General features: G+C 47.9%; 1 protein-coding gene and 3 long non-coding RNA genes across 4 annotated transcripts in view; 3 read left to right on the top strand and 1 right to left on the bottom strand.

Moving 5' to 3' along the window:
* LOC144614253 (uncharacterized) overlaps positions 1–12,954 on the top strand; it is a 50,568-nt gene extending 37,614 nt beyond the window's left edge. Inside the window, exons 6-12 of the mRNA XM_078436986.2 lie at positions 403–521; positions 2,551–4,889; positions 5,272–5,376; positions 9,570–9,619; positions 11,155–11,209; positions 11,289–11,431; positions 11,533–12,954. Of these exons, the coding sequence (XP_078293112.1) occupies positions 403–521; positions 2,551–4,889; positions 5,272–5,376; positions 9,570–9,619; positions 11,155–11,209; positions 11,289–11,431; positions 11,533–11,635 (2,914 nt within the window). The 3' untranslated portion in view covers positions 11,636–12,954. The remainder of the gene's footprint in view (positions 1–402; positions 522–2,550; positions 4,890–5,271; positions 5,377–9,569; positions 9,620–11,154; positions 11,210–11,288; positions 11,432–11,532) is intronic.
* A 518-nt stretch (positions 12,955–13,472) lies between these two features.
* On the top strand, positions 13,473–18,351 carry LOC145715161 (uncharacterized). Its single transcript, XR_014137191.1, has 2 exons — positions 13,473–15,136; positions 18,083–18,351. It is a non-coding gene; the product is annotated as an uncharacterized LOC145715161 (long non-coding RNA).
* Positions 14,278–17,315, bottom strand: LOC145715159 (uncharacterized). The gene is made up of 2 exons (XR_014137189.1): positions 16,539–17,315; positions 14,278–15,204 (listed from the first exon to the last, which is right to left on the bottom strand). It is a non-coding gene; the product is annotated as an uncharacterized LOC145715159 (long non-coding RNA).
* Positions 18,352–20,183: 1,832 nt separating the features above from the next.
* LOC145715158 (uncharacterized) lies at positions 20,184–27,162 on the top strand. The gene is made up of 3 exons (XR_014137179.1): positions 20,184–20,418; positions 22,210–24,016; positions 26,374–27,162. It is a non-coding gene; the product is annotated as an uncharacterized LOC145715158 (long non-coding RNA).
* Positions 27,163–27,252: the final 90 nt, after the last annotated feature.

Below are 27,252 nucleotides of genomic sequence, written 5' to 3'. Positions count from 1 at the left end.
CTTTTTATCCTCAGTATGGGCCATATTTCAGATTTATTCAAACTCTTAGAAGTCTACCCTCTTTCTGTGTGCTCTCAACCCGAAGTGAGACTTTTGGCTTGGAAGGAGTTACCTGTGTATTAAACTACTGATCAGTGTCACCCAGTTCTAATCTCTATCTCATTCTAAGGGTACCATACCCCATGTCATCCTTACCTTTCCGTTGGGCACCTCTGTCCTTCTATCTGTGTATTTATAATATTCAAGAGCAGCAGTTGGCCAACTGGTCCCTACCCAACCATCCAGGCCATGTGCCTCAAGAATTCCTTTTTGCAAAGCCCTGTGATGACTTTGGCCCGCCTCTTCTACCTACTCAAGTAACTCCTTTACCACTAATTTAATTGTCTGTGTTTCCATTTATAGGATTTTACCTAGCCGTATGGCCTGCTGTCTCTGCCAATTTAAAAATACTATTGAGGTTGTCTGTAAGACAGTCAAGCTACGTTGTGACAGTGCATGTCTGACAAATGGCACACGTTGTGGTAAGTCCTAATTGCCTGATGATAAATTTGTAAATTTTTATTTTATTTGTGGTTTAACTTTTATTTTTAATCAACAATGATAATTTTTTTTAATGTTTATTCATTTTTGAGAGAGAGAGCATTCACGTGCGTGAGCTGGGAGGGGGCAGAGAGTGAGTGAGGGGGACAGAGAATCCGAAGCAAGCTCTACACTGACAGCAGCAAGCCCCATGCGGGGCTGAACTGTGATATCATGACCTGAGCCAAAGGGATGCTTAACTGACTGGGCCACCCAGGCACCCTAACAATGGTAAATTTTTAAACTAATGATGTCATTGCATTATTTTTACTCATTCAGAGTTCAGATCCCTAAATTTCTAAGAACTATTCCTTTGTTAAAAGTCAGATTCTCAGTTACATTATTAAGTCAACTACCCCCAAATGAAAACCTGTTCACATAGTGCATCACAGCTTATAAGCTGATTTTACGTGCGTTAGGTCTCAGGTGCCCTTTGTCTTATAGGACAGGTGGAGATACCTTTTTGTTTATTTTGTTGTTTTTATAAGTGTGTAAGAGTACAAGTGATGCTGATTTCTGAAAAAGTTTTATTTGGAGCCTCTGTGTTTCTGTGCCCTAACCAGAAGCTGCTACCCAACCGTTCTAACGGATGAGAGGGCTCTTCTATCCTTGGGCTGTCCAACTCTTGTTCTGAATCTTAAGCTTTTCTATCCAAAACACGGGTGCTTTTAGGTATTTTTCTGTTCTTAGGTTTTATTGGCACTAACTTGGTGACTTCCAAAATGTGCTTTTGCACCTGGATAGCTTGAATATGGGTCCCTGTCAATGGTCTAGGGCACAGCATAAATTACACTTTGCTACTTCTATAAGTGGTGTTGCTTATTTTCCAAAACAATGTTTTACCAATTATCTTACTCCCGTCTCCCTTAGAGGTGGGCAGAATAGGCATTTTTTTTTTTTTATCTCCTTTGACAGGCGAGGAAAAATGAGATCAGAGGTGCCTTAGCCTAGCACTCGAGTCTCCTCTCCCGTTTTGGGTGCTCCGCCAGCCCACTGCTCCTCCTCTCTCGTGACCTTTATCACCTCCTCCTCCGACTCTCACCAGCACCACTAAAAATACTTTTAATTCTTCTGGAAAAACCCAGCTGCACAGTGCTGTTCAGTGGACACAAGCTGTACGCTTGACCTTCATGTAGTTGGAAGCTCTGGATGGTTCTCTCAGTAAAGCTAGAAATCTGGAAATGAAAGGAAATGAAAGCAAAGTAGGCATTTGACCAAAGTTTCTTTATCCCTTCTGCATTTTAAAACCTCAAGTATCATTCCGTTGATTTTTTTTGAACGCCCCACAGTGGCATCTCTCTCATACCTGGAAAATCTCTTAACCTATACCCCACATCTCTGCCCAAATTTAAGCAAAGAACCAGGGTGGACTTAGCGGGTCTTGTGTTTAGTTTTTTCTGTCTAGAGCTTATGTTACGGGAGGTGCGATATATGGGAGCAGGGACCAAGCAAAAGAATTGGTGGGTGGGCGGAGAGGGCGTGTCCAGATGAGGACCTGCTGGTGACGGGTGTTGTCCCGGGCATATGTGATGGTAGCAAGAACTCAAGCCCACTGAAGACGTAGAAGGAGGAAGACTCGCGCTCCCTCTGCCCCCGAAGCAGGACAGGGTGGGGTATGTGAATGCCAGGAGTCGCACTAGAGCTGCACACAGTTTAGCCGAGTATCTTCCGGCCTTGGCTTTTCTTGAGGCCTGGGCAATCGGCCCTTAGGGACCAATGGAATAACTCTAAATATACTTATTCACACTGTGGAATGTTCTGAGGAAATAGCTACTTTTTCAAAACACATCTTTTTGTCCTTTTGTTGTTGCCAATCGTGGGTCCAAGTTTGAGTTCGTCTCCTCTCTAAATGGCGCTCGAGTATTTGCTGATTCTTAATTTGCTTGACTGGGACGTATGACTGTGCATTGACAAAGAGCTGTGCTGTCAGTCTTCCATTATCAGAACTCATCTCTTCTTCTTCTTCGACAGATCAGGAAGTATACCTAAGGAAGGCAGAGGGATCATTCATGAAGGTATTGACAGCTCGAAAGAAGAGCGCCAGCACGGAGCTGACTATTGAGCCAGAGAAGGCGTCCTCAGACATAGATCGTGTCAGTTTGTCAGCCTTTATGAACGAGCAGCTAGACTTCAATGACGAAAGTGATGTCATTAGTGCACTGAATTACATATTGCCTTATTTCTCGGAGGGCAATCTAGAAGACGTAGAATCGACGCTGTTACCGTTCATTAAACTTCTGTTTTCAAATGTGCAAGAGGGAGACAAGCCCGTGGGTCACTCGATGAACGACACAGGGGACCCTTCTCTTAAACCTGGATCCAACAATTCAACTTACAAGAATAAACTGAGAAAACTCTACTTTCTGGAAAATTTGTTAGATGCAGAAATTCAGGAAAAAATTGATGACGTGAAAAAGAAAGAAAAAATGGCCATGCTTATACATTCCAGCCTTTTAGGTCCCAAGTTTAAACGTCAAATCTTTCCAAAGAAATTGGAAACTGCCCAACCGCAGGAGAAGAGCCTAGACGAGGTTGAGAGTGTGGGGAAAAAGTTCCTGAGAGTGAAAAAGGTCATCAAGGGCCCAAAGGGCATACGGAAAAGGCACTTAAAAGAACTGAGACGTCAGAACATCCAGAGGAAACAGAGCGCCCAGCCATCTGTGGAGAACATGGCCAAGGAAAGAAGGCTCAGGACACCATCCCCAGGGGAGCTTCACGTGGCGCACAGGCCCAGCAAATCAGTGGGAAGCTCCTTCAATACAGAGCCTTCGTTCATAGATGAGCACAAGGCAGCGGTCTCTTCTCTCATGAAGCAATACTTTTTGGACAGGCCTTCTGCCACCCCCGCTCCCAAGGAAAGAAGGCTCAGGACACCATCCCCAGGGGAGCTTCCCGTGGCGCACAGGCCCAGCAAATTAGTGGGAAGCTCCTTCAATACAGAGCCTTCGTTCATAGATGAGCACAAGGCAGCGGTCTCTTCTCTCATGAAGCAATACTTTTTGGACAGGCCTTCTGCCACCCCCGCTCCCAAGGAAAGAAGGCTCAGGACACCATCCCCAGGGGAGCTTCCCGTGGCGCACAGGCCCAGCAAATTAGTGGGAAGCTCCTTCAATACAGAGCCTTCGTTCATAGATGAGCACAAGGCAGCGGTCTCTTCTCTCATGAAGCAATACTTTTTGGACAGGCCTTCTGCCACCCCCGCTCCCAAGGAAAGAAGGCTCAGGAGACCATCCCCAGGGGAGCTTCCCGTGGCGCACAGGCCCAGCAAATTAGTGGGAAGCTCCTTCAATACAGAGCCTTCGTTCGTAGATGAGCACAAGGCAGCGGTCTCTTCTTTCCTGAAGCAATACTCTTTGGGCAGGCCTTCTGCCACCCCCGCTCCAAAATCCCCACCTGACGTGAAAAAAGAATCAAAAGACTTAACGTACACCATTTTTGTTTTAGAAGATGCAAATGCTAGAGTTAGAAATATGAAGGCTTTCAGACCAGCCTCACTCCCCAGAAAGACACACCGCTTTCATAAAAGTCGCTCCCGTGTGGTCCACAGAACACCCAAGGCCAAACTGAATCGAAAGTCCAGAAAGGAAAGTTCACTCAGTAATAGACAGCTGCTTGCAAAGAGGCCTCCATCCTCTGCAGTCAGGAGCCTCATAAATTCCCCTTCACGAGAGGATTTTTCATCTCCGGGAGAACTGAGTCCTCAGAAAAATCCTTTTCCAGAATTATTTGCTCCTTCAGGAACTTACAGAGAAAACACTACTGTAGAGAACACTACTGCTCAACATGTTTCTGAAGAAAATATTTCTACAGGAAACACTACTATGCCAGAACAAACCCTCCCTGAATTCACAGACCGTAAGAATCTTTCCACTGCTAATTCTACTGTTACTGCAGACAACTCTATGCCGACAGTTAAACAAACCAATGATACACAACGGGAATACCACAATGCGGGCACTGGCTTGCCCCCAAAAGCCACAGGCTTCACTGTGTCAAAGCTCTCGTCCTCAGGTGATCTGTTTGAAATTCAGTTAAACCAGCAGCTACAGTCCCTCATCCCCAGCAATGATGTGAGAAGGCTCATTTCTCATGTTATCCGGACTTTGAAAATGGACTGCTCTGAGACCCAGGTGCAGCTGGCCTGTGCCAAGCTCATCTCCAGAACAGGCCTCCTGATGAAGCTTCTCAGCGAGCAGCAAGAAGTAAAGGTGTCCAAGGCAGAGTGGGATACGGACCAATGGAAAAATGAGAATTATATCAATGAGAGCACAGAAGTCCAGAGTGAACAGAGAGAGCAGGAGTCAAGGGAGGTGAGGATAAATCCCCAAATGTGGGGTCTCGACATTTAGGTGGTTTAGGACATGGACCCAAGCACAAGGACCGGGGGCTCCTAGTCCGGGTCTTGTCTTGGCCACATAATTTTGGCTAAGGCAGTGATCTGCCACTTTGCTCATTTAGGAAACAGTGCCGCTGTTCCCAGAGGAGACAAAAAGAGGACCTAACATACAAGATACATCAAGTCTTGAAGAAAATGCTAATGATTAAGATTACATATCACATTAGATTTGGTATATTCCTTAAGAACCTATAAGCGATTCATCGGAAAGAATGGGGTTTTAGAGTCGTTAAAGAATAGTTAACTTTCATCCTATCTCTGTTTTCTAAAAAAATTGTTCTTTCCCTTTTTTTTAGCTCACAAAAGAAGTTCCAGGCTATGGCTATAACAACAAACTCATCTTGGCAATATCTGTGACTGTAGTAGTGATGATTTTGATCATAGTGTTCTGTCTCATTGAGGTAAGGACAACAATTAATTCAGATTCCCAGACTATATTCCTTCTTTACAGTAGATTCAGAACCCACAAACTGAAAATCAAAGCCACTTTCCCACCTATCACGACGTGATATCCCTCTTCAGTCTGGAGGACTGAGATATGCTTTGTCCTTTTATTGCAAAGTATATTCCAGGGATTTTAAAAGGAACCCCACTGCCGGGAGACATCTGTGGATTGTAACCAAGATAACAAGCCATTAGCTTGTTCTGAGACATTAGGTCTAAGAAGGCCACAGTTGACATGATAGTAAAATTTCTTCAACTCAAAAAAATGATGTCGATTCGATGCACTCACCAGTCATCCTCCTACTACCACTGATTTCTTTCCTCGTTGGCTAAAATGATGAGAGAGAAATAGTCTTCACCTTCATGGAGCTATCAGTCATCTTGGAAGAAAGGGCATGGCTTAGAGATAAAAGTGTCATCTTGTTGATTAATTAGATGTGCCTACAGCTCTCTCCTCCACTTCGCAAGGCATTGTGTAAACAGGTTCAGTTAAAACCCTGCAGCTAAAATCCTGCATCAGGCTACTCAGAGCGTGTCATAATTACAGTTGCCTATTCCTGGAGCTTGCCTGTTTACCTTTTATTCAATTATGTATGAATTGAATATATATTCAATATATTTATTCAAATATACATATGCTTATTATATATCTATATCTATATCTATCTATCTATATCTATATCTATATCTATATCTATATCTATATCTATATTGCCATCTGTCATGGCAACCCTCCATTTCAGCCAAAGCAGCCCCTCACCATCCCCTAGTCAGACCATGCCCATTCCTACTTTTGTTGGTGACTTTGCCCACTTGAAATTCCTTTATTTCACTCTGCTGGTGGAAGTCCCGTGAGCCTTCAAAAGCCAACTCGAGTTCATCTTTCTTCACAAAGCCTTCCCCGAATACTGTAATACTCCTGGACCTAGTCCTTCTGTGAGATGGTCACCATTTCTTAGGGTCTGCAGTGACGCATTCCCCTCCCCTGATAACAAAAATATGCTAAACAGTTTGTTAAAAGGCAGCTCCTCAAGAGAGAAATATCAGGGTCATGGATCAGAGCAGAGATATGTAAGGCTTCCTGGTCTATCAGACTTGAGTAAAACCTGACTGGATGTATTAACTGCTAAGGAGAAACATGTCTGTCTTCTGGAGGGTTGGTCAGTAGTAAAAGCATAGAAATGGTGAGGAAGAGACCAACATGGGCAGTGCCCACCTAGCCTTGCCTAAGAGTAGAGATGGCACCTCAGGCAGCAGATGAGAGTCAGGCCCACCAGCCGGGCTGTGCCCGCGGGGCAGATGGATGGATCTAGCTACCTCCGTCCTTTCCATGAAACACTGGATTCAGCTAATTACTTTTCTTCCACTTCTCTTCTCACCAAATAGCCTTCTGATTATACTTCAGTGTGCCACAGAGGCCTGTCTCCACAGGAGGTGATGCCCAATCATGTGGACACAGATGCCCTATCTGTGGAATGGGTGGAATGGATGTTTTCCTTATTGTCAAGTCATGGCCTGACATTCTGATTTTGATCAATCCTGTGACATTGGTAAGGTGATATTGCCTCCATGCAGAAAGAAGTGCGTTCTCTCTTGATGAGATCAGAGTCTGATTTCTCAGCCTAAGAGCCTAGGAACTAGCGTGGGGTCAACTTACCATGACCTCTGGGAAGAGAAATCATTGGCCATTGTCCAGTCAGTACTCTGCATCTTGAGGTGGCCTGCAGCCTTTTGCTTTTGGGAAGTTCTATAAACTCCTATTGCTGTTTTAAATTCCTATGTGGTTTAACCTTGTGTTTATATTTTTTTATGTGGTTTCATTATTTCCTCTCCCTACTTAGATGATACACTTTTTGAGGTCAGAGACCATGCAGTTTTTTTCCTGTAGTGGACAATAATGATGTTCAAAGGAAGAGATGAGGCATTGTGTCAATTTCACAATGAGGAATAATGCAACGTAATATTTATGTGAAGTAGCCTACAGAGTCCAGCAATAGACAGATCCGTGGGTGACGAGGACTTTTAAAATGTTACCTTTTAGAGGCGCCTGGGTGGCTCAGTTGGTTAAGCGTCCTACTTTGGCTCAGGTCATAATTTCATGGTTCAGGAGTTCGAGCCCTGTGTTGGGCTCTGTGCTGACAGCTCAGAACCTGGAGCCTGCTCTGGATTCTGTGTGTGTGTCTCTCTCTCTTTGCCCCTCTCTCACTCTTACTCTCTCTCTCTGTCGCTCTCAAAAATAAATAAATAAACATTGAAATGTTACCTTTTAGTATTCAAATCAGTGGAAGAAAATAAATAAATGGTAATAGAACAACTGCTTAATTATTTGGGAGGAAAATAACAACAGATCCCTATTTCTCACCTTAAAAAAACATATTTCAGTACATGTAACAAAAGAGAAACAGGAACCCATCAAAGTGCTAGAAGAAAACAGAATCAATACTTTTATAATCTTGTGGTGAGAAAAAGCTTTGTGACCTGATACCACATGCAGAAACATTTGATAGATTTGATCGTCTTGTCTGATTTCTGCTTGGAATAAACCAGACATCTGATTTAATCCCCACAGTCCTGTGAGGATGATATCACCATCCTTCTTTCCTACATAGAAGGGGATCAGCTTAAGGCCCCTGTGGCAAAACCCAAAGCAGAACCCAGCTGTGCCTGCAGTCAGCCTGTGCTCCTATCCCACTGTTCCGTCTCCTTCACGATAAAAACACTGACAAATATTTGAAACATTGAAATTCAGTGAAAGCCTTTGAAAGGATTAATATATTTCATATGAAGAGAGTTTTATAAATCAACAGGAAGAGGACAAACAATCCAGGGGATCAAGGGGGCAAGGACTACGATGAACAGGGGGTGTGGACAGTCCGTCACCATATCTGCCTCATGGCTTATGGGACATGGGCCTCGTTAACAAGGCCTTTTCGCCTCATGGTATAAAAATAGTCTCTGATATTTTCTTCTGTACTCTTATAATATTTGTTGTGATTTATTTATTTTTAATCTGTATGGAATCTGTCTGGTGTTTTGGTACGGTCGAGGTAGGGGATCTAACTTTTTTCCCTTGCATAAAGATCCAGTTACTTTAAAATCTTTTATTGAATGGTTCATTCTTTCTTCATGGATCCAAAATACTAGTGTTATCTGGACTCTATTCTATCAACCTGGTTTTCTTTTCCTGTATCAGTATCACGCTACATACTTAACTGCAGTTGCTCTGTAAGAACGTATTTTAACGTCTGCTCTGTGATCTTCTTCTTCATCCATTTTGTAGCTATGCTTGCACATTTTCTCTACCAAATGTCAGCTGGCCAGTTTTTGTTTGAAAAACTGTCTTGGGATTTGAATGGGATTGCCCCGAATTTGTAGGTTAATTTGAAGGGAACTGACATCTTTACACTATTCTCGGAAAATAGTGTCTCACATCACGTATTCGTTTCTTCTTAATGTCCTTCAGAAGAGCTTTAGTGTTTTCATCTCATAGGTCTTACCCATTCTTTGCTAAGTTTATTCCTAGGTACTTTATGCCTTTTTATTGATAATTGTAAATGGGATAATTCTTCCATCTTTTGATTAATTATTTATGGAACATAGGAAAGTCATTGAGGTTTACATGTTGATCTCTTGATTTTATATATATCTAGCCATCTTGCTGAATTCTCATGTTTCTTCCAACAAAATTTTAGTTGATTCTCTTGGGCCTTTTAGTTTGTCTGTAATTTCATATGCAAATACGTCTTAGTTCTTCCTTTCCACGACTCCATTTTTTCCCAGTGCATCAGTTAGGACCTCCTCAACACCAATGAATAGCAGCAGTGATAACAGACATCCTACTCTTGTCCTTGATTTTAAAACAGTGCTGCTGTTTAGGTTTCTGGTAGACACTTTTCTTTTCCTCCTCCCAAGAATTTTTATTAGGAATTACCTGTTGAATGTTATCTGAGGCAGTCAGTAAAATGTATTACCAGCTGCACGCGAGTTAGGTGTTATTGAAGAGTCAAAGGACTATTCAACAAATTCCTGTCCTAGGAAAAGTTATCATCTCACTGGGTAGATAAGACCTAAAACGCAAAGGAATGAATAAAGATGTGGAGGGAGTGGTTATTGTGATGGGTAACTGTGATCATGTTTTCTTCCAAAACAGATTTATTCTCATAGAACAGCAGCCAAGGAAGGTAAAGAAGGAAGCTCAAGGTAAATATTAGTCTGGCAATCGTTAAAGTAGAATTTTAGAACTAGATTTTCAAACTCATCTATTTCAATCCCCTTGTTTTACAGCCAGGAAATCACCAAAGGCAGAAAGAATACATATTTGGCCTAATGCTTTGCCTGGATCCAGCAAAGTTAGCTGCCCAGCCAAACCCGAGTTAGAATGGGACTGGCACAGAGCACCTGCTCACTAGACCTTTAAAGAAAGATCGTGGGGGGACGGGGGTAGAAATGTTCAGACCCGTTCCCGCTGGCGGTGGGCATCAGGCCTGGCCACAGACCTTCTCAGAGGCTCTGGAGAAGGGATAGGGAGGGCCAAAAGTCGTGGGGTGAAGGGGCTAGTCTTCAAGCATGATGGAAGGTAGAATACATGAGTCCTTCCCGTAAAGTAGGGGGAAAACTTCCTTCTTCCTCCTTCTGGTTTTCGAGGCCCCGCTCTCCATTCCCTTTATCCAGACCCAATAGAATTTGAACTGGGAGAGACCTTAGATAATCATTTATCTCTTCCTTTTATAATAATGAGATGGAGAAGGAGAAAAGGAAGATATCTTGCCGGACGGTTGTATCACTAGTACCACTAGAACCAGAAAGAAGATGGTTCCTTTCCAGTTGGGCACGTCTCTGACTACACTGTGCTTGGGCTGTGAACTGCATTTTATGTCACAACTCAGTGCACACATACCGTATAGACATAAGTACCTTCTAAAACAAACTTACCATACACTCTGATTCTTTCTGTTCTGTTTTTTTTAAGTTTATTATTTATTTGGGGGGGAGGGTGGAGCAGAGAGAGAGAGAGAGAGAGAGAGAATCCCAAGCAGGTTCTACACTATCAGCACAGAGCCAGACACAGGGCTCGATGTCACAATCTGTGAGATCATCACTTGAGGCAAAATCGAGACTTGGGCTGCTCACCTGACTGAGCCACCCAGGTACCCCCTATTCCATTTGTATTCAAAAAGAGTATTTTGTGTTTTAGCGCTAGCCGTGTGTTTTCAGGTGATTTCACGACTCACTCACTCATCTGCCTGCAGTGTGAAAGTCAGTGAGCTAGATAACTGCTGGTTGGACTCAGGCATTCACTCGGTGCGATTCATCTTGTAAGGTAAAGCAGCTAGGAAAATAGAAACACCTCCCCACCCGCCAGCAAATGATGCCTGTGAGGCTAAGCCTGGCGGGGACTGATGTAAAATGCTTCTGGAGAGAGTTGGTGCTTCTGCCGTGTGGTCACCCAGTTTGTTGACTGTACAAGGGCACTTGGCCAAGGGCCAGAAGGTGAGCAGGGTGAAAATCCTGCCTATACTTCATGTCAAGTTACATACAAAGGTCTCCCAGGGACACTGTGGGGCCATTATGGACAGACACAGGAAAATTCTGAAAGCCCAGCATGTATGGAATTATTTCTGAGATCCCAGGTCTGTGTTGATTTTGCTTGCTAATAAGACTGGAGAAATACATTGTGAGAGGCATGGAAAATGGTACGAATCACTAATTGTCTGTGTGTGTGTGTTTCCTTCAAGGGGCTTCTTTGGATCTCTGCTGCGTAAGAGATGCTCAGAGGAAAGTGACAATCAGGTAAATCTGAGGAGGATAAAGTACCGTGGCTGGAGAAGGCAGGGGAAACAGACCTAACGTTGTCCTTTCTGTTTTCTAGGAGGGCTTTTTCTGGAGAAGGCGGCCACTTTGGCTTAGGGACATGTACAGACCCCTCAATGCCACACGCAAGAAAAACATGGCACAGAAGCTACACGACAAGGATTCTTCTGATGAAGATGAGATTTTCAACATGGAACTAGGGTACGTGATTGGGGAAGATTTTCTCTAAAACGAGGAAATTATGAAGAGTTGAATTGTTCCTTTCGAGAGTCAAAGCCTTGGCATTCTTCTCCTTTTCCCAGGGAGGCTGGCAAAGCCACAGCAGAGAAGACTCGGACCACAGATTCCACTACTGAAGAGCTGGGTGACGAGAGTGAGACAGCACGTGAGATTGTCACAGAGTGAACGCCGTCCTGCCTCAGGCCACCTACAAAGTTTACTTTCCGATACTGGCTTCTCAGCATTGCTTGTAAAATACTTTTTTTCTCATATTAAAATGTATAAATCCATAACCAATTCTAGCCACGTGGTAAGGAATTAAAACGTAAACGGTTAAATATTTATCTACAGACAACAGGGGCCACAGGCGAGAGAAGCAGGACTGAAGCCAGAGTCCCTCGTGGTAGCCAGTATTTCCACAAGACACAGTATGGGCAAAGTAGGGTGAACGGGGCGTCTTTCCGTCATTTCCCTGATACGGTCAGTCTCTGGAAACTGGAAAACGTATCTTCAAGGGGCTTAGACTATTAAGTTAATTAACAGCCTATTCTGGTGCTCTCTCCCCTGGCTCACCAAATACCAGTTATTCACAACGCGCTTGACCCCCTGCCCATAGAGGATCATCTCTCTCTGGCCCCTCTGTGAGGTCTTTGGGGTTGCCAGAATATTTGGATCGCTGAGCCGACCTCCACTGTAGGGCTGAGGCCTGTCTTTCTTCCCAAGAGCTCAAACTCAGACACAAAATGTGTAGTTGGAAGTAGGGTGTTCCTCAACCTTACAAGCTAGTAGATAATTCCCATTGGGTTTTTTTGTTTGTTTTCTTTAAAAAAAAAAAAAAAAAAGTCCCCACCCTCAGAGAGCTAGCAGGGAGATGCTGGAGGGTTAGAGTAAAGAATGTGTGAGAGCAGTAATTACCCAGGACTGCCCTGCTCAGGCCTTTATTTCAGAACACTTATTGGTGGGGGCACTTACTGTTCACCTGTACCCCACTAGCCTCTGCTGACCCCACTGAGGGTCGGATGCGTGCGGCTGGGCTCTCTCCAGTTCAGCCCAGCACCACACCTACCACTGCTTTCCTACCCAGCTCAGATCAGGGCTGCACGATTCCAAGAGATAATGCAGCACAACGTGCAGAAGACGCAAACATCCCTCCACTTCTGCAGAGGAGGGCGTTAACCAGTCACATTTAGGATGTTGGGAGGAGTCGGGGTGCCTGGGTGGCTCAGTCCAGTGAGCATCCGACTTTGGCTCAGGTCATGACCTCATGGTGTGGGAGTTTGAGCCCTGCATTGGGCTCTCTGCTGTCAGCACAGAGCCCACTTCAGATCCTCTGTCTCCCTTTCTCTCTGTCCCTCCCCCCAGCTCACACACTGTCTCTCAAAAATAGATAAACATTAAAAATAATGAAGTCATCTATGCTTTCTGAGTACATGAATGACAGGTTTTAGAAAAAGGACGTCAGAGTCAAAATACAGTAGTGAATAAAAGAAATCCTGAATTAACAAGGTTTGATAATCTCTTTTCTTAATGTCTGTTTATTTTGAAAGAGAGCAAGGGGGGAGGGGCAGAGAGAGAGGGAGAGAAAGAGTCCCAAGCGTGCTGTGTGCTCAGTGTGGAACCCGATGCGAGGGACTCGATCTTACGACCGTGAGATCACAGCCTGAGCTGAAGTCAAGAGTCGGATGCTTAACCGACTGAGCCGCCCAGGCGCCCCTGACAATCTCTTTAAATGCCCCCAAATAAATGCTGGTGGCTTAGCGATAGGTGATGGAATATGGCACCAACCGCTGGCCACCAACAGAGTCCCCCGAGGGGACAGTAGGACTGGGGCACAGCCCAGCAGGTTTGGCAGGGTTGGTAGGAACGGTTCCAAGCGGGGTGATTGGCCCATCAGTGCCTCTTCGGCTTTATTAGTTTGCTGCTGCTGGGCAAGGACACCTGTTCTCCTGGTGCCTGCTCCCGTTCCCCCAGCGTTTTAGTGAGAACGGCCACCAAGTGTCTGTCTCTGTGTGGTGACGTCAGCCAACAAATAACTGTGTTGAAAGCACAAGACTAGAGAGTAACAGTAATCGGAAGCGGCAGCAGCACCTAGTTTACTATTTGCTTACTTGGTGTCAAGGCCTGGGTTGGGTGTTTTGCAGTCTTAATTTAGCCCAACAGTCCGTGAAAACATACTTTATTATCCCCATCTGGCAGATAAGGGGACAGGGCTTAAAGGATGTAGGTACCCTGTTCAGGTGCCCAAGGCCGCAAATCCAAAACTGCCAGGTAGGGGTTTAATCCAGGCCTGTTAACTCCAAAGCCTGCTGACGGTTATACTGCCCTGCTGCAGGGTGCAGGGGTACAGAGACGTCTAAGCCATGGTTACCATCAAAGAATCAATAATTATAACGATGAGGATGGTGGCCGCTACTGTTTGTTGAGCACCTGCTTTGAGCCAGGCGCAGTACTAGGCCCTTTAGTCACTCTTAGGTCACAAGGGCAGAAACTCCTCATGCCAGCTCAAACTCCTTCATGAGCTGGGTGGAGCGGGGGCCGGTGGTGACTTTTTGAAGAAGAGAGGTGGACACAGAGACAGAGCTGACGAGAAACCAAGAAGACCCATCTGTGCATAGTTGGGCTTCCCGAAGTGTGGGCCGGGATTCCAGGCAACTCCATTCTCCTATTTTGGAATATTTCCATTAGCTCAAATGTGGTTCATAAAGTGAAGCTTAGAAAATGTTGTTTCTATAACACGACCTCAAATTTGCACAATACTTATCAGTCTCAAATGCTACCTTGCCGTATTTCTTTTAATTTTTTTAATGTTTATTTTTGAGAGAGAGGGAGAGAGAGAGACAGAGCATGCGGGCAGAGAGAGAGGGAGACACAGAATATGAAGCAGGCTCCAGGCTCTGAGCTGTCAGCACAGAGCCCGATGCGGGTCTCGAACCCATGAACCAACCACGAGATTATGACCCTCTCTGCCACCCCTCCACTCGCACTCTATGTCTCTGTCTCTTTCTCTCTCCAAAATAAACATTTTAAAAAATTTTTTAAAAACAACAATAAACATTTATTCCTCAAAAAACATCTTTTTTAATGTTTATTTTGAAGAGAGAACAAGAGAGAGAGGGAGACACAGAATCTGAAGCAGGCTCCAGGCTCTGAGCTGTCAGCACAGAGCCCAATGCGGGGCCCGAAGCCATGAATGGTGAGACCATGACCTGAGCCAAAGTCAGACGCTCAACCAACTGAGCCACCCAGGCGCAATACCCATCCCCAACCCTCCCCTCCCTCCCACCCCCCATCAACCGTCAGTTTTGTGAACATATTTTAAAACTACCATAGCCAGGAAAACAAACCATTCTAGATATTGCAAACACACACACACACACAAAGGTCATACAAGCAATTGGTGCTCACCACTGGTGGGGCTCGCGGTGGTGAAGGTCAGGGCCAGGGGGGAATCGCACCACTAGCTCTCAGGTTACTTTACCACAGTTGCTCTCCATAGATTCAAAGCTGCTGCTGCCACTCGGTCAGGAAACTTCGGGAAGCCACTGCTGGGGTCACTACAGCCCCATGGCCCCAAGCCTGACTGGTGGGGAGTATGGACTCCAACATTCGGCCCGCATGTCTGCTGCTACAGAGGAGAAAAGCATGGCTTCCACCTCCTTCCACCTCCGCCTTCCAAATTTCACACAGGTACGCTTTATTGGCAGAATTCTGCTGTCGAGGGAATCTGTCAACGATGGTTCGTGGGTTTCCAGGACCTGCAAAGAAGGGGCTAGAAATGGGTGTCAAGAGCCAACCAACATCATCCAGCAAACCCCTCCTGATGGGGGGGTGTTCAAAGGCTTTGTAAAAGGGGGGTGGTGTCCACGTGGAGTAACCTGGTGGTCGTGTTTCTAAGTCGGAAACCCTGAAAGGTGTCATTCTAGCTGGGCAGCAGGTGAGGCGCTGGATGCTGACGACATACACTCATCCCCAGAGGTGACTGGAGAAGCGCCTGGAGTTGATTCTTAGTTTCATCTCTGGAACGTTCTCACTGGAATTAAAGCTGGATGGACTATTGGCAATGCAGTATCTGAGAAAACATAGCCCCCATTCAAAAGGGCTGCCAGAGAAAAGATCTCCACAGGGAAACATGTTTTCTCAAAATACAGCCTTTGGACCTCTATACGCAAACATCCCTGGGATGCTTACTTAAAAAGCTGATCCTGAAAATAATTTAATTTCAAAGGCTGTTGGGGCACCTGGGTGGTTCAGTCAGTTGAGCGACCGACTTCGGCTCAGGTCATGATCTCACGGTTCTTGGGTTTGAGCCCCACGTCGGGCTCTGTGCTGACAGCGCGGAGCCTGGAGCCCGCTTTGGAGTCTGTGTCTAACTCGCTCTCTGCCCCTCCCCCACCCCCCTGCTTGCACCCTGCCTCTCTCTCAAAAATAAATATTAAAAATAAAAAAATTAAAAGGCTGATCCTGCACACCTCCCCTGATGAAAACAAACAAAAGCAGACACTACTTAAAGTAATCCAGACAGATTTCAGTCAGTAACATAGTATTGCAGTGCCGTAGGGGAAAGGGTTCATCGTGAGCAGGCACCCGACTGGGATTATTACAGAGGTGATGGGGTATTTCACAGGGAGAATGAGGGACTAGGGAAGGGAATGAGTGGGGGGCTCTATAATCAGAAGTGAAAGATGACAAAAAGCAGGAAGGGACGCTGGCCCATATGAGACCCATCTGGCTTTGCTGACACTTCTCAAAGTTAAGCTCCTGCCCTCTCACAGAAGCTGGGAGACAGGGGCCCGATCTTCAGGCGTTGGCTGGACTCAGCAGCCAATCCTTTAGACAGCCGGGAGTTTTGCAGGCAGGCACTTTAAGGGAGGCTAGGGTCCTACTAGGGATGCGGCCACGAGCTGCCAGCAACCACGTCCGTGTTTGTTCGCCTTCACAGGCCAAGCAAGGTCGAATCAAGAAGAGGGCTCGGAGGAGCCTGGCGAGCATTTGGAGAAAGAATCTGTCACCCTCCGAACCCACATGCCCACCCCTCCTGAGCCCATCCCCCAAACAGAGGGACCACTTTGACAGGCCTTTTTATGCTCACCAAACGACTGAAGTAGGACAAGGCGGACGGGGAGGTGGGGGAAGCAGAGGTTCTCCGGCTTCTTCAGGGCTGGAGGTCGGCAGGGATTTGGGGGTGGGAGACGAAGGGCAGAGCAGATTGAGGATGACCAGGAGGCTCAACTGGATTCTTAACCTGGGAGTCCCGGCTGGTCATGCTGGCCGGCTCCTGCCCCCACGGAGGTCAGGGCCTCTCAGTCCTGAGGACCACCAGGCACGACCAGCTCTGGCTCCTGTGGTCCTGGTGGGGGTATGTTGTTGAGACCTGGGGGATGGCGTGGAGCACCAGCTGGGGGGCGGGAGCACACTCATTCAAGAAGAAGAAAAGTCCCGAGGCCCAGAGCAGAGGCAGGAATGGTGCTTAGGCTGCGTGTGTTTCCAGGGCAGCGGCAGAGAGCGGTCTGGCGCCACACTGTGGAGGAAATGAAGATTTCAACGGTACAAAGGCCTCGTCTGGATGAGGGCTACACCCCAGGGTGGTAGAGCAGGAAAACAGAAGGAGCCTGGCTCCCTGACATAAGAGCCACCGAACCAGCCCCAGATCCAGTACTTAACCGGATTATCATATGAGAGATCAAGAAGCTGCTTCTTAAAAAAATTTCTTTTCAATGTTTACTTATTTTTGAGAGACAGAGACAGAGCATGAGCAGGGGAGGGGCAGAGAGAGAGGGAGACACAGAACGTGAAGCAGGCTCCAGGCTCTGAGCCGTCCGCACACATCCCGACATGGGGCTCGAACCCATGAACGGCAAGATCGTGACCTGAGCCAAAGTCAGACACCTGACCGACTGAGCCACCCGGGTGCCCCCAAGAAGCTGTTTTTTAATTTAACCCACTGTTGGGGCGCCTGGATGGCTCAGTCGGTTAGGTGTCCGACTTCGGCTCAGGTCAGGATCTCACCGTTCGTGGGTTCAAGCCCCACATCGGGCTCTGTGCTGACGGCTCGGAGCCTGGAGCCCGCTTCAGACTCTGTGTCTCCCTCTGCCCTTCCCCCACTCAATCTCTGTCTCTGTCTCAAAAATAAATAAACATTTAAAAACAAAGGAATTAAAGGGCGCCTGGGTGGCTCAGTCGGTTAAGCATCCAACTTCAGCTCAGGTCACGATCTCGGGGTTCGTGAGTTTGAGTCCCACATCGGGTTCTGTGCTGTCAGCCTGTCAGCACAGAGCCCGCTTTGGATCCTCTGCCCCACTCTCTCTGCCCCTCCCCCGCTTGCACTCTCCCCCCCGCCCCCCGAAAAAAAGGATTAAAAAAAAAGAATTAAAAAAAATCACTTAACCACTGTTGTGTTGGGTCTCTACTGCAGCAGCTGAACCTGTACGTAACCTGATAACGGAGGGAATCCATGTATCTGTTATCTTTTGCCACAACAGTGCTAACTAATAGACCATCCTCAAAACTCAGAGGAGGCTGGGAAACCGATTCTCACAGGTTGGCCGTTACCGCTGTACTTTAATGCCCTGCTGGCTGGATCGGCGCTGCTTCTCACTGCTGGTCTTTTCTCCCTGTGTTGCTGCCGGGACCCAGGCTGAAGAGGCAGCGGCTACCCAAGAGAAGCGTAAGAGAGCAAGCAAAAGAGCCATCGGGCCTCTTCGAGCCTAAGCACGGAACCAGCCCCCAGCCCCAAGCCAGGGGATGGGAAAGTACACTGTGGCCACGAGGAGACACAGCAGGAGCGGGGATGCGGGGAGGGCCCATATTTCTCTCTCCCAGAATGTGACAGAGTCCTGGGTCAGAGGCTACAACACGGTGGCCCTGCTCTTCTAGGCGTCACCTACGAATGGCGCAGAGTGAAAGACAGCGTCCGTCCATGTGAAGACTCAACCGCAGTTCTCTATCAGGTCAGGAGCCCTGACAAGACAAGAATCACATCTCCTTCCTCTTCCCAACGCCTAGGGCCAGGCCCTGCCCTCAGGGCTGACTCAGGGAGATTACTGGGTGAATCTGAGACCATTTCTTCACTCTCTGCGTCGGATTCCTTATGTGATACAGACTGACCTCCTAAAGGTCAGCACACAGTGCTAGGGGTTTGCCCGCAAAGCTGCAAAGGGACTGTGCCATTGGGAACTGAGATGTGTACCTAGGTCTGTCTACACCGCATCCTGGATCCACTGCCTGCCAGAGGGACCTCCAGAAGAAAGGACTTCTACAAGTTAAATATCGCAGACTTCACACTCCAAAGGAGAACCGTTTGAAGAGAGCCATGGTTAACCCTGACGAATGCCACCATCACCACAGAATTCCAGGCACCGGGCATGTGGGTAGAAAGCATATTTTAGGGCAGTGACTCATGGTAAGTCGTTTCCTCCAGTCCCTAAAACGGGCTATTCAATGTCAAGCTGTCTCAGGCTCAGGCTGATAACAGGGCAGCCATAGGGGACCTAGTGGGAGCTGCGTTGTCACGGTCCAAGTCTGTACGCACCGCTTGTATAACCTGCCCAAGTTCACAAAGACAGGATATCAGTCGCCGCTCTTTATGCTCCCAGTGAAAGAAATCCAACTAAAATATGCTTAAGCCAAAAATGTCATACGGTGTATCGGCTCACATAACCGGGAAGCCTAAGATCTTCAAGCTGGCCGCATCTAGCGCTCAAACGTCATTCTCTCCCCAACTATCCCTCAGTTGTGCTTTCCTCCATGACGGCTTCAGGCCACAGGATGGATGCCCCAAGACTGCAAAGATAGTCCTTAGTAACTCCAACTCTCCACTGAGGTTGAGCAAGCCTCATAAAGGAAAGCCAGTCTTCAAAAAGCCTCTGATTGGTCTGCTTGGACCCTGTATCTGGCAGGAGGAGACCCTGATTGGCCAGCCATGGTCAGCGTGCACCTGCAAGGTGGGCCTTAAACCAGTACTTAAGTCTCTGCTAGGGCACAGGAACTGAATAGAAAGTCAAGAGAGGGGGTTGTCTCACGGCAAGTTGAGGGGGCGAGGTGACAAATGGAAGACCAGACATTGAGGCTAGATTGAACTAACCCTAAGCCTAAACTTTGAACAGGCTTTCACACGTTCATAGATGCTATTGTGAGTAAAACACAAATTCACTTAAGAGCAGGAGTGCCTTCATAGTAACTTTTGGTCTTTCTGTATTTTTTGTCCCAATTAATAGATATCGAAAGGATCCCTACGATCACGAGCAGGTCCGAAGACCATTCTATTTTTTAATATTAGAAAGGGATTCTTAACTGCAGATTAAGAGAGAGAGTAAAGAAAGCAAGAAGAGAAGGGAGCCAGGAAAACCCCAGCCCAGGAAGCAGCGAAGGAAGGTTCCAGGACAGCAGCGTATGACAGGTCAAGGAGGTAGCCGAGGGAAACGGCACTAACTGTCATGCCAGAGCACTGGAGCGGAGTGGAGGAGTGATCGTGGCGGGCAGCACAGAAAGAGAAGGAGAAGAAATTAAACCCCGGGGGGTCAGGGGACAGAAACGAGTGCCATCGGACTACATGAGCAAGCTCTGCGGTGAACAATGCTTACCTAGTCACAATTCTGCAACCACTATCAATCATGGGGCAAGAGTGACAAAACTAAACCCCAAGAATGGAATGGGTGGGGGGTGTTAAAGACCTAACTCCTTGCCTGTGTTGCTAGGAAGTCCACAGATAGCGTCTAAAATGGGTGAATCAGAGCACCTGGGTGGCTCAGTCGGTTGAGCGTCTGACGTCAGCTCAGGTCACGATTTCACGGTTCGTGGGTTCGAGCCCCGCATCGGACTTTGTGTTGACAGCGCAGAGCCTGCTTGGGATTCTCTCTCTCCTTCTCTCTCTTTCAAAAAAAAAAAAAAATTAAAAAACTCTTTTAAATGGAAGAATTAAGAGCTAGAAACACAAGATAGGTGGAGATAAGCACCAGAAGATCCAGCGAGAGGTAAGGAGGACCGAGGACTGGCGAGCTGGCCCAGGAGGGTGGGGATGGTCGAGGCAAGAAGCTGCTGCGGGTCATTCTGTTTCCTCACCACTTCATTTCGTACTATTTGAACTGTAAACTATGTGTGATAACATTTGGGAGGCTTAAAGAGTCCATTCTTTTGTCAACGGCACCTCAAAGCTGTATTTGTGTCCAACTTTATTGAGATAGAATTGACACATAATTTTTACGAACCCTTTAAATCCATTTTTTAAAGAGAGTGGGAAGAACCAGCTTCCTGCAACAGAAGCCATGAGAACATTACCTATTCCGGTTTCAAAAGAAATGGTGGCATTAGTTCTGCTTAGATGATTTCGGTCAGAGACCAAGTAAGCATACATCTGGGGTTCAAACAAGAGAGGCTCTCACTCCAGTGCTCAAAGACCAGTTAGAAAACGGAGATCTGACTGAACTGGGTAGGTACGAATTAGCCAAAACTGTAACAATAATAATAATAATAATAATATAGCTAGTTATCCTCAAGTGCTTACTTCAGACCAGAAACCGTCCTGAGGATATTATCTTATTTAATCCTCATGGCAACTGATATTTTCCCCAATTTACAGATGAGGAACTGAGGCTCAGATAGTTTGGGGAACTTCCCGGAAGTCACACACTCTGGCCCCTCTGCCTGAGGCGGAGGGGCCTCAGCGTGTTGTGATTTACTTCTCTTTTCTAACCACCAATCAAACTTAGAAGTTTCTATCTCTGGTGCCATCTCGAGGGGCCTATGAAAACCACTGACTGTGGCAGTGGTCTCAGGCCCACACTTGCTGGGTTGTGCTGGGCCCTGTGCTGTCTTAGGGAAGGCCTAGAAAACAGTATGGGGTAGAGCCGGTATTCAAACCTAAGCATTCCCGGCTCCAAAGCCCACTTGCTCGGCCACTGAATTATGCTAGTTCTCCAGCTAGAATCAGAGCTGGGTGAGGATCCCACCTGTAGTAATTATGAGTTGTATGGCCTTGGGCCCCCAAGTTCCTTAACCTCTCTTAAGCCTGTTTTATCATCTATGCCATGGGGATAACAATGGTGCTTACCTTCAGGGTGGTTGCTAAGGATAAATCAAAATTCCTATCTGGCAAATAGGAGCCTCTATTTTCCACACCTGTTAAATCCCTTGCCCTTCAGCTCCTAGGTTAAGGAGAGATTCTCACATTTTCTCACCCTTCAGATCCACGGGTGGTAGGGCAAGAGACAGAAAAGGTTTGGGTCAAGGCTAAATACTTGGACCTCATCCCAGAGTGACTCTCCAGGGCAGGGGCGGGGTTCAGGAATCTACACCTTAGACCCCCGAGAAATTCAGATGCCTGCAGTCCTCCTGCCTGGCTTTGAATGACTATGCGTAGTGCTTGAAATCTGACAGACCAGTGCCTTTGTGAGCGTCTGAGCCCTTCCTGCACTGGCCTCCAGCTCTGTCTGTGCCTCCTCCCTTTCCCCATTGCCCAATCTGTCTTTATCTCCCCCTTCCATTCTAAGCCCCCTCCCCTTACTCTAGCCTTACTTCCTAGCTTCCTCTCCACCTCTCCGTGCACCCTCCCCTGAGCTCAGTCTGCATTCCTACCCACCGGCCGTTTCTCTACCAGTCTCTTCGCAGGCATTGCCCTTTCCTGTGTCCACCCGGAAGGCTCAGATAAAAGTTGCTTCCGCCAGGATAACCTTCAAGGCCTCTTCCCTGGCACCATGGCACTTTGCACGTACCTTTATTATTGCTCAAATAACAGGGTAATGGGAGATTTTTTTTTCCGGCCTCAGATTACCTGGTGGACTCGTGGCCCACGAATGGTGGAAATGTGCGCCAGAGTAAGATGGAGAGAGGAGGACAAGCCCGTAGACTTTGCAGAGGGGCCGAGAGGCCTGAGAAGTAAGAGAAGACCAGGAGACAGGGGCTCCTGAAAAGATAGATAAGAGATTACCATGCGGGGTTCCCACAGCTTTTGCAGACAGCGGCTGCGCAAAAATTCATTGGAAGAACTGAGGAATGTTGCTGGCTCCATCTGGGGGAGGGCATGCTTGTATCAAGACACTGATGCTCTTGATGTGCTATAATTATAACCAGAAACACTATCCTTTTGCCCAGGAAACTGGATTTCCCAGTAAATTCCTTACTTTCCAAGTTGTTTAACGCTAAGATAATGCTTTGCTTCTGTGTCCTTATTTATTTATCTTTAACGTTTATTTACTTTGGAGAGGGAGAGCACAAGCGAGGGAGGGGCAGAGAGAGAGAGAGAGAGAGAGAGAGAGAGAGAGAGAGAGAATCCCAAGCAGGCTCTGCACGGTCAGCGCAGAGCCCAATGCAGGGCTGGAACTCACAACTGTGAGATTGTGACCTGAGCCGAAGTCAGACACTTAACCGACCGAGCCACCCAGGCATCCCTCCGTGTCCTTATTTCTAACTTTCTGTTCAACTGTTAACCATACTAAATGTACTCAGATTCATCTAGTCTAAAATCGAGGAGAGGTGGTTCTCGCTCCTAGAGACAGAATTATTGAAGAGGCAGCCCGCACACACTCAGGTGCCACATCTCCAACAGCTGGTTTTATAAATGGAAACAGGCACTGGGACCCCTTCTTCTCCCCTTCCCAGAAAGGCTGATGGAGAGCCTGGCCCAGATCAGTGGAGCTTTCTTCCAAGAACTGTCCCGTTCCCAGACCAGCCCTGTAGACACCCCCAAAGTCCCCCTGGACCTGCAGGTAGCAGTACCTCTCCACCCCAGTACTCACCCCACACTCAGGCCCTAAGATCCCACTTGACCTGAGCCTGCAGGTATGAAGTGTCCAAAGCACAAGACATCTGTCCCCACCCCCACCAACACACACTCTTGACCTTTTGTTCTGGGTCCATGTGAAAGAGAAATGTCAACTCTACCAAGTAAAGGAAACAAACAACTTCCTGGCTAGATGAGAATAACCAGAACCTTAAGCTTCATGCCTGGGGGCTGACGGGTACCTAAAGGTGCTCCCTTGGTGATAGGGGTGATCAAAACCTGTATGCTTGTCCTGAGAACCACCAGGCGGGAAGCACCAACTGCACTGATGCCCTCAGGGAGGCAAAACTAGGGTAGACGTTATTGGTCCGATTTTACAAGTGGGAACCTTCCGGGCAGGAGGCCAACAGACAGCCTCGGTAGACAGCACGGTAGATAGTGCTGTGCCCAGGCAAGGTCGTGAACCCAGAAGGCGGCCGGGATCTAGTGAGACGCAGACACTGCTGGGGGCGGGCAGTAGGACACGTTCCGCCCGACACTGGTGGGCTAGCCTGGTGGCCTCGCCTCTTCGTGCGCATCTCGGGTCGCAGAGTCCCCAGCCTCCCAGATCACTCACCTGCTCTGGAGCTGGGAACTTGGGCTTTCCTGAGCGCTGGCCCCGCCCCGAGGCTCCGCCGGCCCTGCGCTTGGCTCCGCGGTCCGGGGGCGGGGCCGGACGCCGAACCAACGTGATGGCGTCAGGCGCCGCGAGCGCCGTTTCCTGTTGTCCCTGGCCCGGAGGCCGCAGCGCCTGGTCGGAGGCTTAGGGGCTGCAGTGGCCAGGAGTGCCCCGCGCCCCCTCCCCGCTCCCTCTGGTGAGTTAGGGGTCAGAGGGCGAGGAGGGTGAGAAGGGGACGGCGGGGCCGAGACGAGAACGGGCGATGGGTCACCAGCCCTGTCCGTGATCGCAAACCCTTGGTTGCTTTGAAACTGTCCTGCTTCAGAGCCTTTTCCCTGCCCGGCCTGAGCCCCGCACCCTACCCCACTCGGACCCGAGCCTTCAGCCCAAACAGCCAGTGCTGACCCGTCCCCTTCCTCTTCTCCACCCGTGACCCGAGCCCAGCCCTTACCCTCACCCCTTCACCACTGGTCTTGCGTAAGTGCAGCCACACTCGACCCCACGGTAGCCCACTTCCAACCCCTAGGACAGCCACTTCCCTCCGCCTCCCTCTAACGCATCTCCTTCTCACCCCTCAACCCCTTTGGCAATCCCAGTGCTCCACGCAAACCTCCTCGAGCCCCCCCTCCCCCTCCCCGTCTTTCTGGCTTACCCCTTTTCAGGCTCAGCTTTCTTATCCCAGCCCCCCTGCTCAGCCCCCCAAGGTCTGCTCAGCCAAAACACCCACCTCCCCCCACTCATTTAATACCTACCACTACAGTAGATGCCCTATTGCGCTTACCCCCCTCTTCTTGATAACTCTGATCTCAGCCCTATCTCAAGTCTTGTATGTATCTTCTTGCCCTCACCCACTCAACCCCTAACTTCCAAGCCCACCGCATACTTTCTTTCCATCCCCAGCCAGCCTGAGGACACTTCATTCCTGAGTCTTTGCTAAACCACCCCCCAACTCTTGCTGCCCTAGTTCCCACCACCCCTACCCAATCTTGTTAGATTGACGTCTTCCTATCCCCATTTCAACTCTTCATCCCAGCTCTGTGCCCACTCTTCCCTTGATGTGGTCCCCATTTGATCTGAGAACCTAGTGCAGTCCCCTGCCAACCCCACCTGCTTTCTCAGAGCCAGGCACTTGCCGAACACCTCAATTGAGGCAGGGCCTCAGATGGTAAGTAAGTGTGGAGGAGTAGAGATCCTTCTCCCGTGGGTCAAGTGCTTTTCCTGGATGTCAGGCCCCCTGTACCTGTCCTTAAGGATTGTATTCCTGGCATCCATATTACATTACTCGCGTTGGCTGCTGGAATGATAGGTATCATCCAAATACCTGGAAGGTGAGGGAGCTACTCATTCAGCTGGGGCAGTGGAAGCTTATCACTTCCTTTTGGGTGACGATCTGGAGAAACTCAAGCGGTTCCACTGTGTGGGGTTGGCTGTGGGCACAGAATCATGTCCATGTGCATTGCCCTGCCGCTCAGAAAGGACCCTCACCCAGTGCTCCTCCTGGCCAGAACTGGTTGTAGATTAGTCCCGCTACCGAATGTGCCAGAGGTGACGTTACATGTTGTGAAGAGTAGAGATGAGTGGATCCTGGGGACGCCGAGGCCTCCGTGGAGGCTGTTGAATTGCTTCCTCTTTTTGCAGGTGCTGGATCATTGAGTTTTGACCATTTTGATTACCCATGAACACAGAGAGTCAAGTTATCTCAGAGTAGCTAGACATTCTTGAGGCACCCAGGCTCCATGGTTAACATTTATAATCTCCTGGGATTTGGGGGTGCACATCCCCTCTAAGTTCTGGTGACCAAACTCCAAAGGATTGGCCACTTGACAGCCATTGTAAAGGACCCCAAAGAAGACCCCTTGTGTTTGCTTGCATTTATAGTCTCACGCCTTTGAGAATCGGATGTCCTTTTACCTTCAATATCCCCTTCCGTTAAGGTGTGATCTCTGAAGGGTTTCAGCCTGTTGGCAGCTTGGTGTAATGGAAGGAGTTCCGCAGTGACCCCACCACTGAGAAGTTGTATACCTCAACTTCTTACAGTCTGAAACGGTCTGAGCCTTTTTATTTTACTCATCTGTTCATTCAGCAAGTATTTTGTGAGCACCACTGTGTGCCGTGCACTGTTTGAAGCATTAGAAAGACAATGGTGAATGAGTCAGGCAAAGGTCCTGCTTTCATTCACTCAGAGTTTGGTCCTTGCCAGAATCTTAAGGGATCTGGGACAAGAATATGGGAGAGATGGGTGTTGTTGGATGGAAGGAGGGAGGGAGGAAAGAAAGATACCCAGTGTTCCTAGACCTCACATTTCTGGCCTCACCCACTAGCCTTTGGACTGGGAATCACGAGCTAGAAGTTGCTTGCCCTCCAGCTGATATTCAGTTGCTTTGTTGCCCTACCCACCCCCACCCCCCCACACCCATCCCACCCCCCACAGGGCTCTTGTCTAGAAATCCAACTTTCTTCAGGTAGAAGGAGGTGCTGTTTACTCAGCACTCACATGTCTGAAGTATCAGCTGTCTTTCTGAATCAGAAGATAACTTTGTCATTTGTTTCCAGCTGAAAACCCTGACTCATCACCTGGTACAGCAGCTGGAGGGCTTAAACACCGGCCTGTTGTCGTGCATAGCCAGGTGCAGGATCGGAGTCAGGCCGTAGAGACGAGGCTGTCGCGGATGGCGGGGAAGTCTCTAAGAAGAAGAGGTTGCTGTTTACTGATGAACGGAGTGTTTCGAAAGTGGTGAAGCCAGGTTATCCATTTCTTCTTCTAATGTAAGTCTCATCTGAGTCCTTCTCCTCTTTTCGTTCTTCCTTAGTCTCTGGAGGAAGTGAAATTGGATGTTTATAGAAGGCCAGGCAGTATCACGAAGAGAATCAACCCCAACGATTCCTTCCTGTGTGTTGGAACATTTGAGGAGGGACAGCTCGGAAACCTGGCTGCCATGGAAAGGACCTGTGGTCAGCTAGTTGGGGCCACAGATCTGATGGGCAAGATTGTTTCTTGTCAGTGTTAGGCCTTCTTTGATAAGGTGGAGCTTCTGAAGAGTCTGTGAATAATAAGTTTGCCTGAAACTCTTTGAACCAAGGACCTGGGACAGTATGAACTGACGAAAGGCACAGAGCTTGGAATGAGAAAATTCTGTCCCTCACCTGAGGCATGTTTCTACTGAGCCTCAGTTTTCTCTTCTGTGAATGAGGGATACTCATCCTTCTCTCACAGGATTGTTTTAAGAATTAAATGAGGATAGAGAATGAGATCCTGTGCCAGAGTGAACCAATACAGAGGGGCAGAGGTAGACGAAGGGTGACTTAAGAGTTTCCTAAAGGCACACGGCACTCACCTTTTCTGCTCCACTGTATCAGGGATGTTTGAACTCTCTACTTGCTCTCTTTATTCTGGGTCTCCTGAAGACCCACCCCTCTTTGGGGCGCCTGGGT

Source organism: Panthera onca, assembly GCF_046562875.1.
Source record: "Panthera onca isolate mPanOnc1 chromosome E1 unlocalized genomic scaffold, mPanOnc1 haplotype 2 h2.Chr16_ul_5, whole genome shotgun sequence".
NCBI classification, from domain to species: Eukaryota; Metazoa; Chordata; class Mammalia; order Carnivora; family Felidae; genus Panthera; species Panthera onca.
Note: the sequence above shows the minus strand (reverse complement) of the source record. Positions and strands in the feature narration are given on the sequence as shown.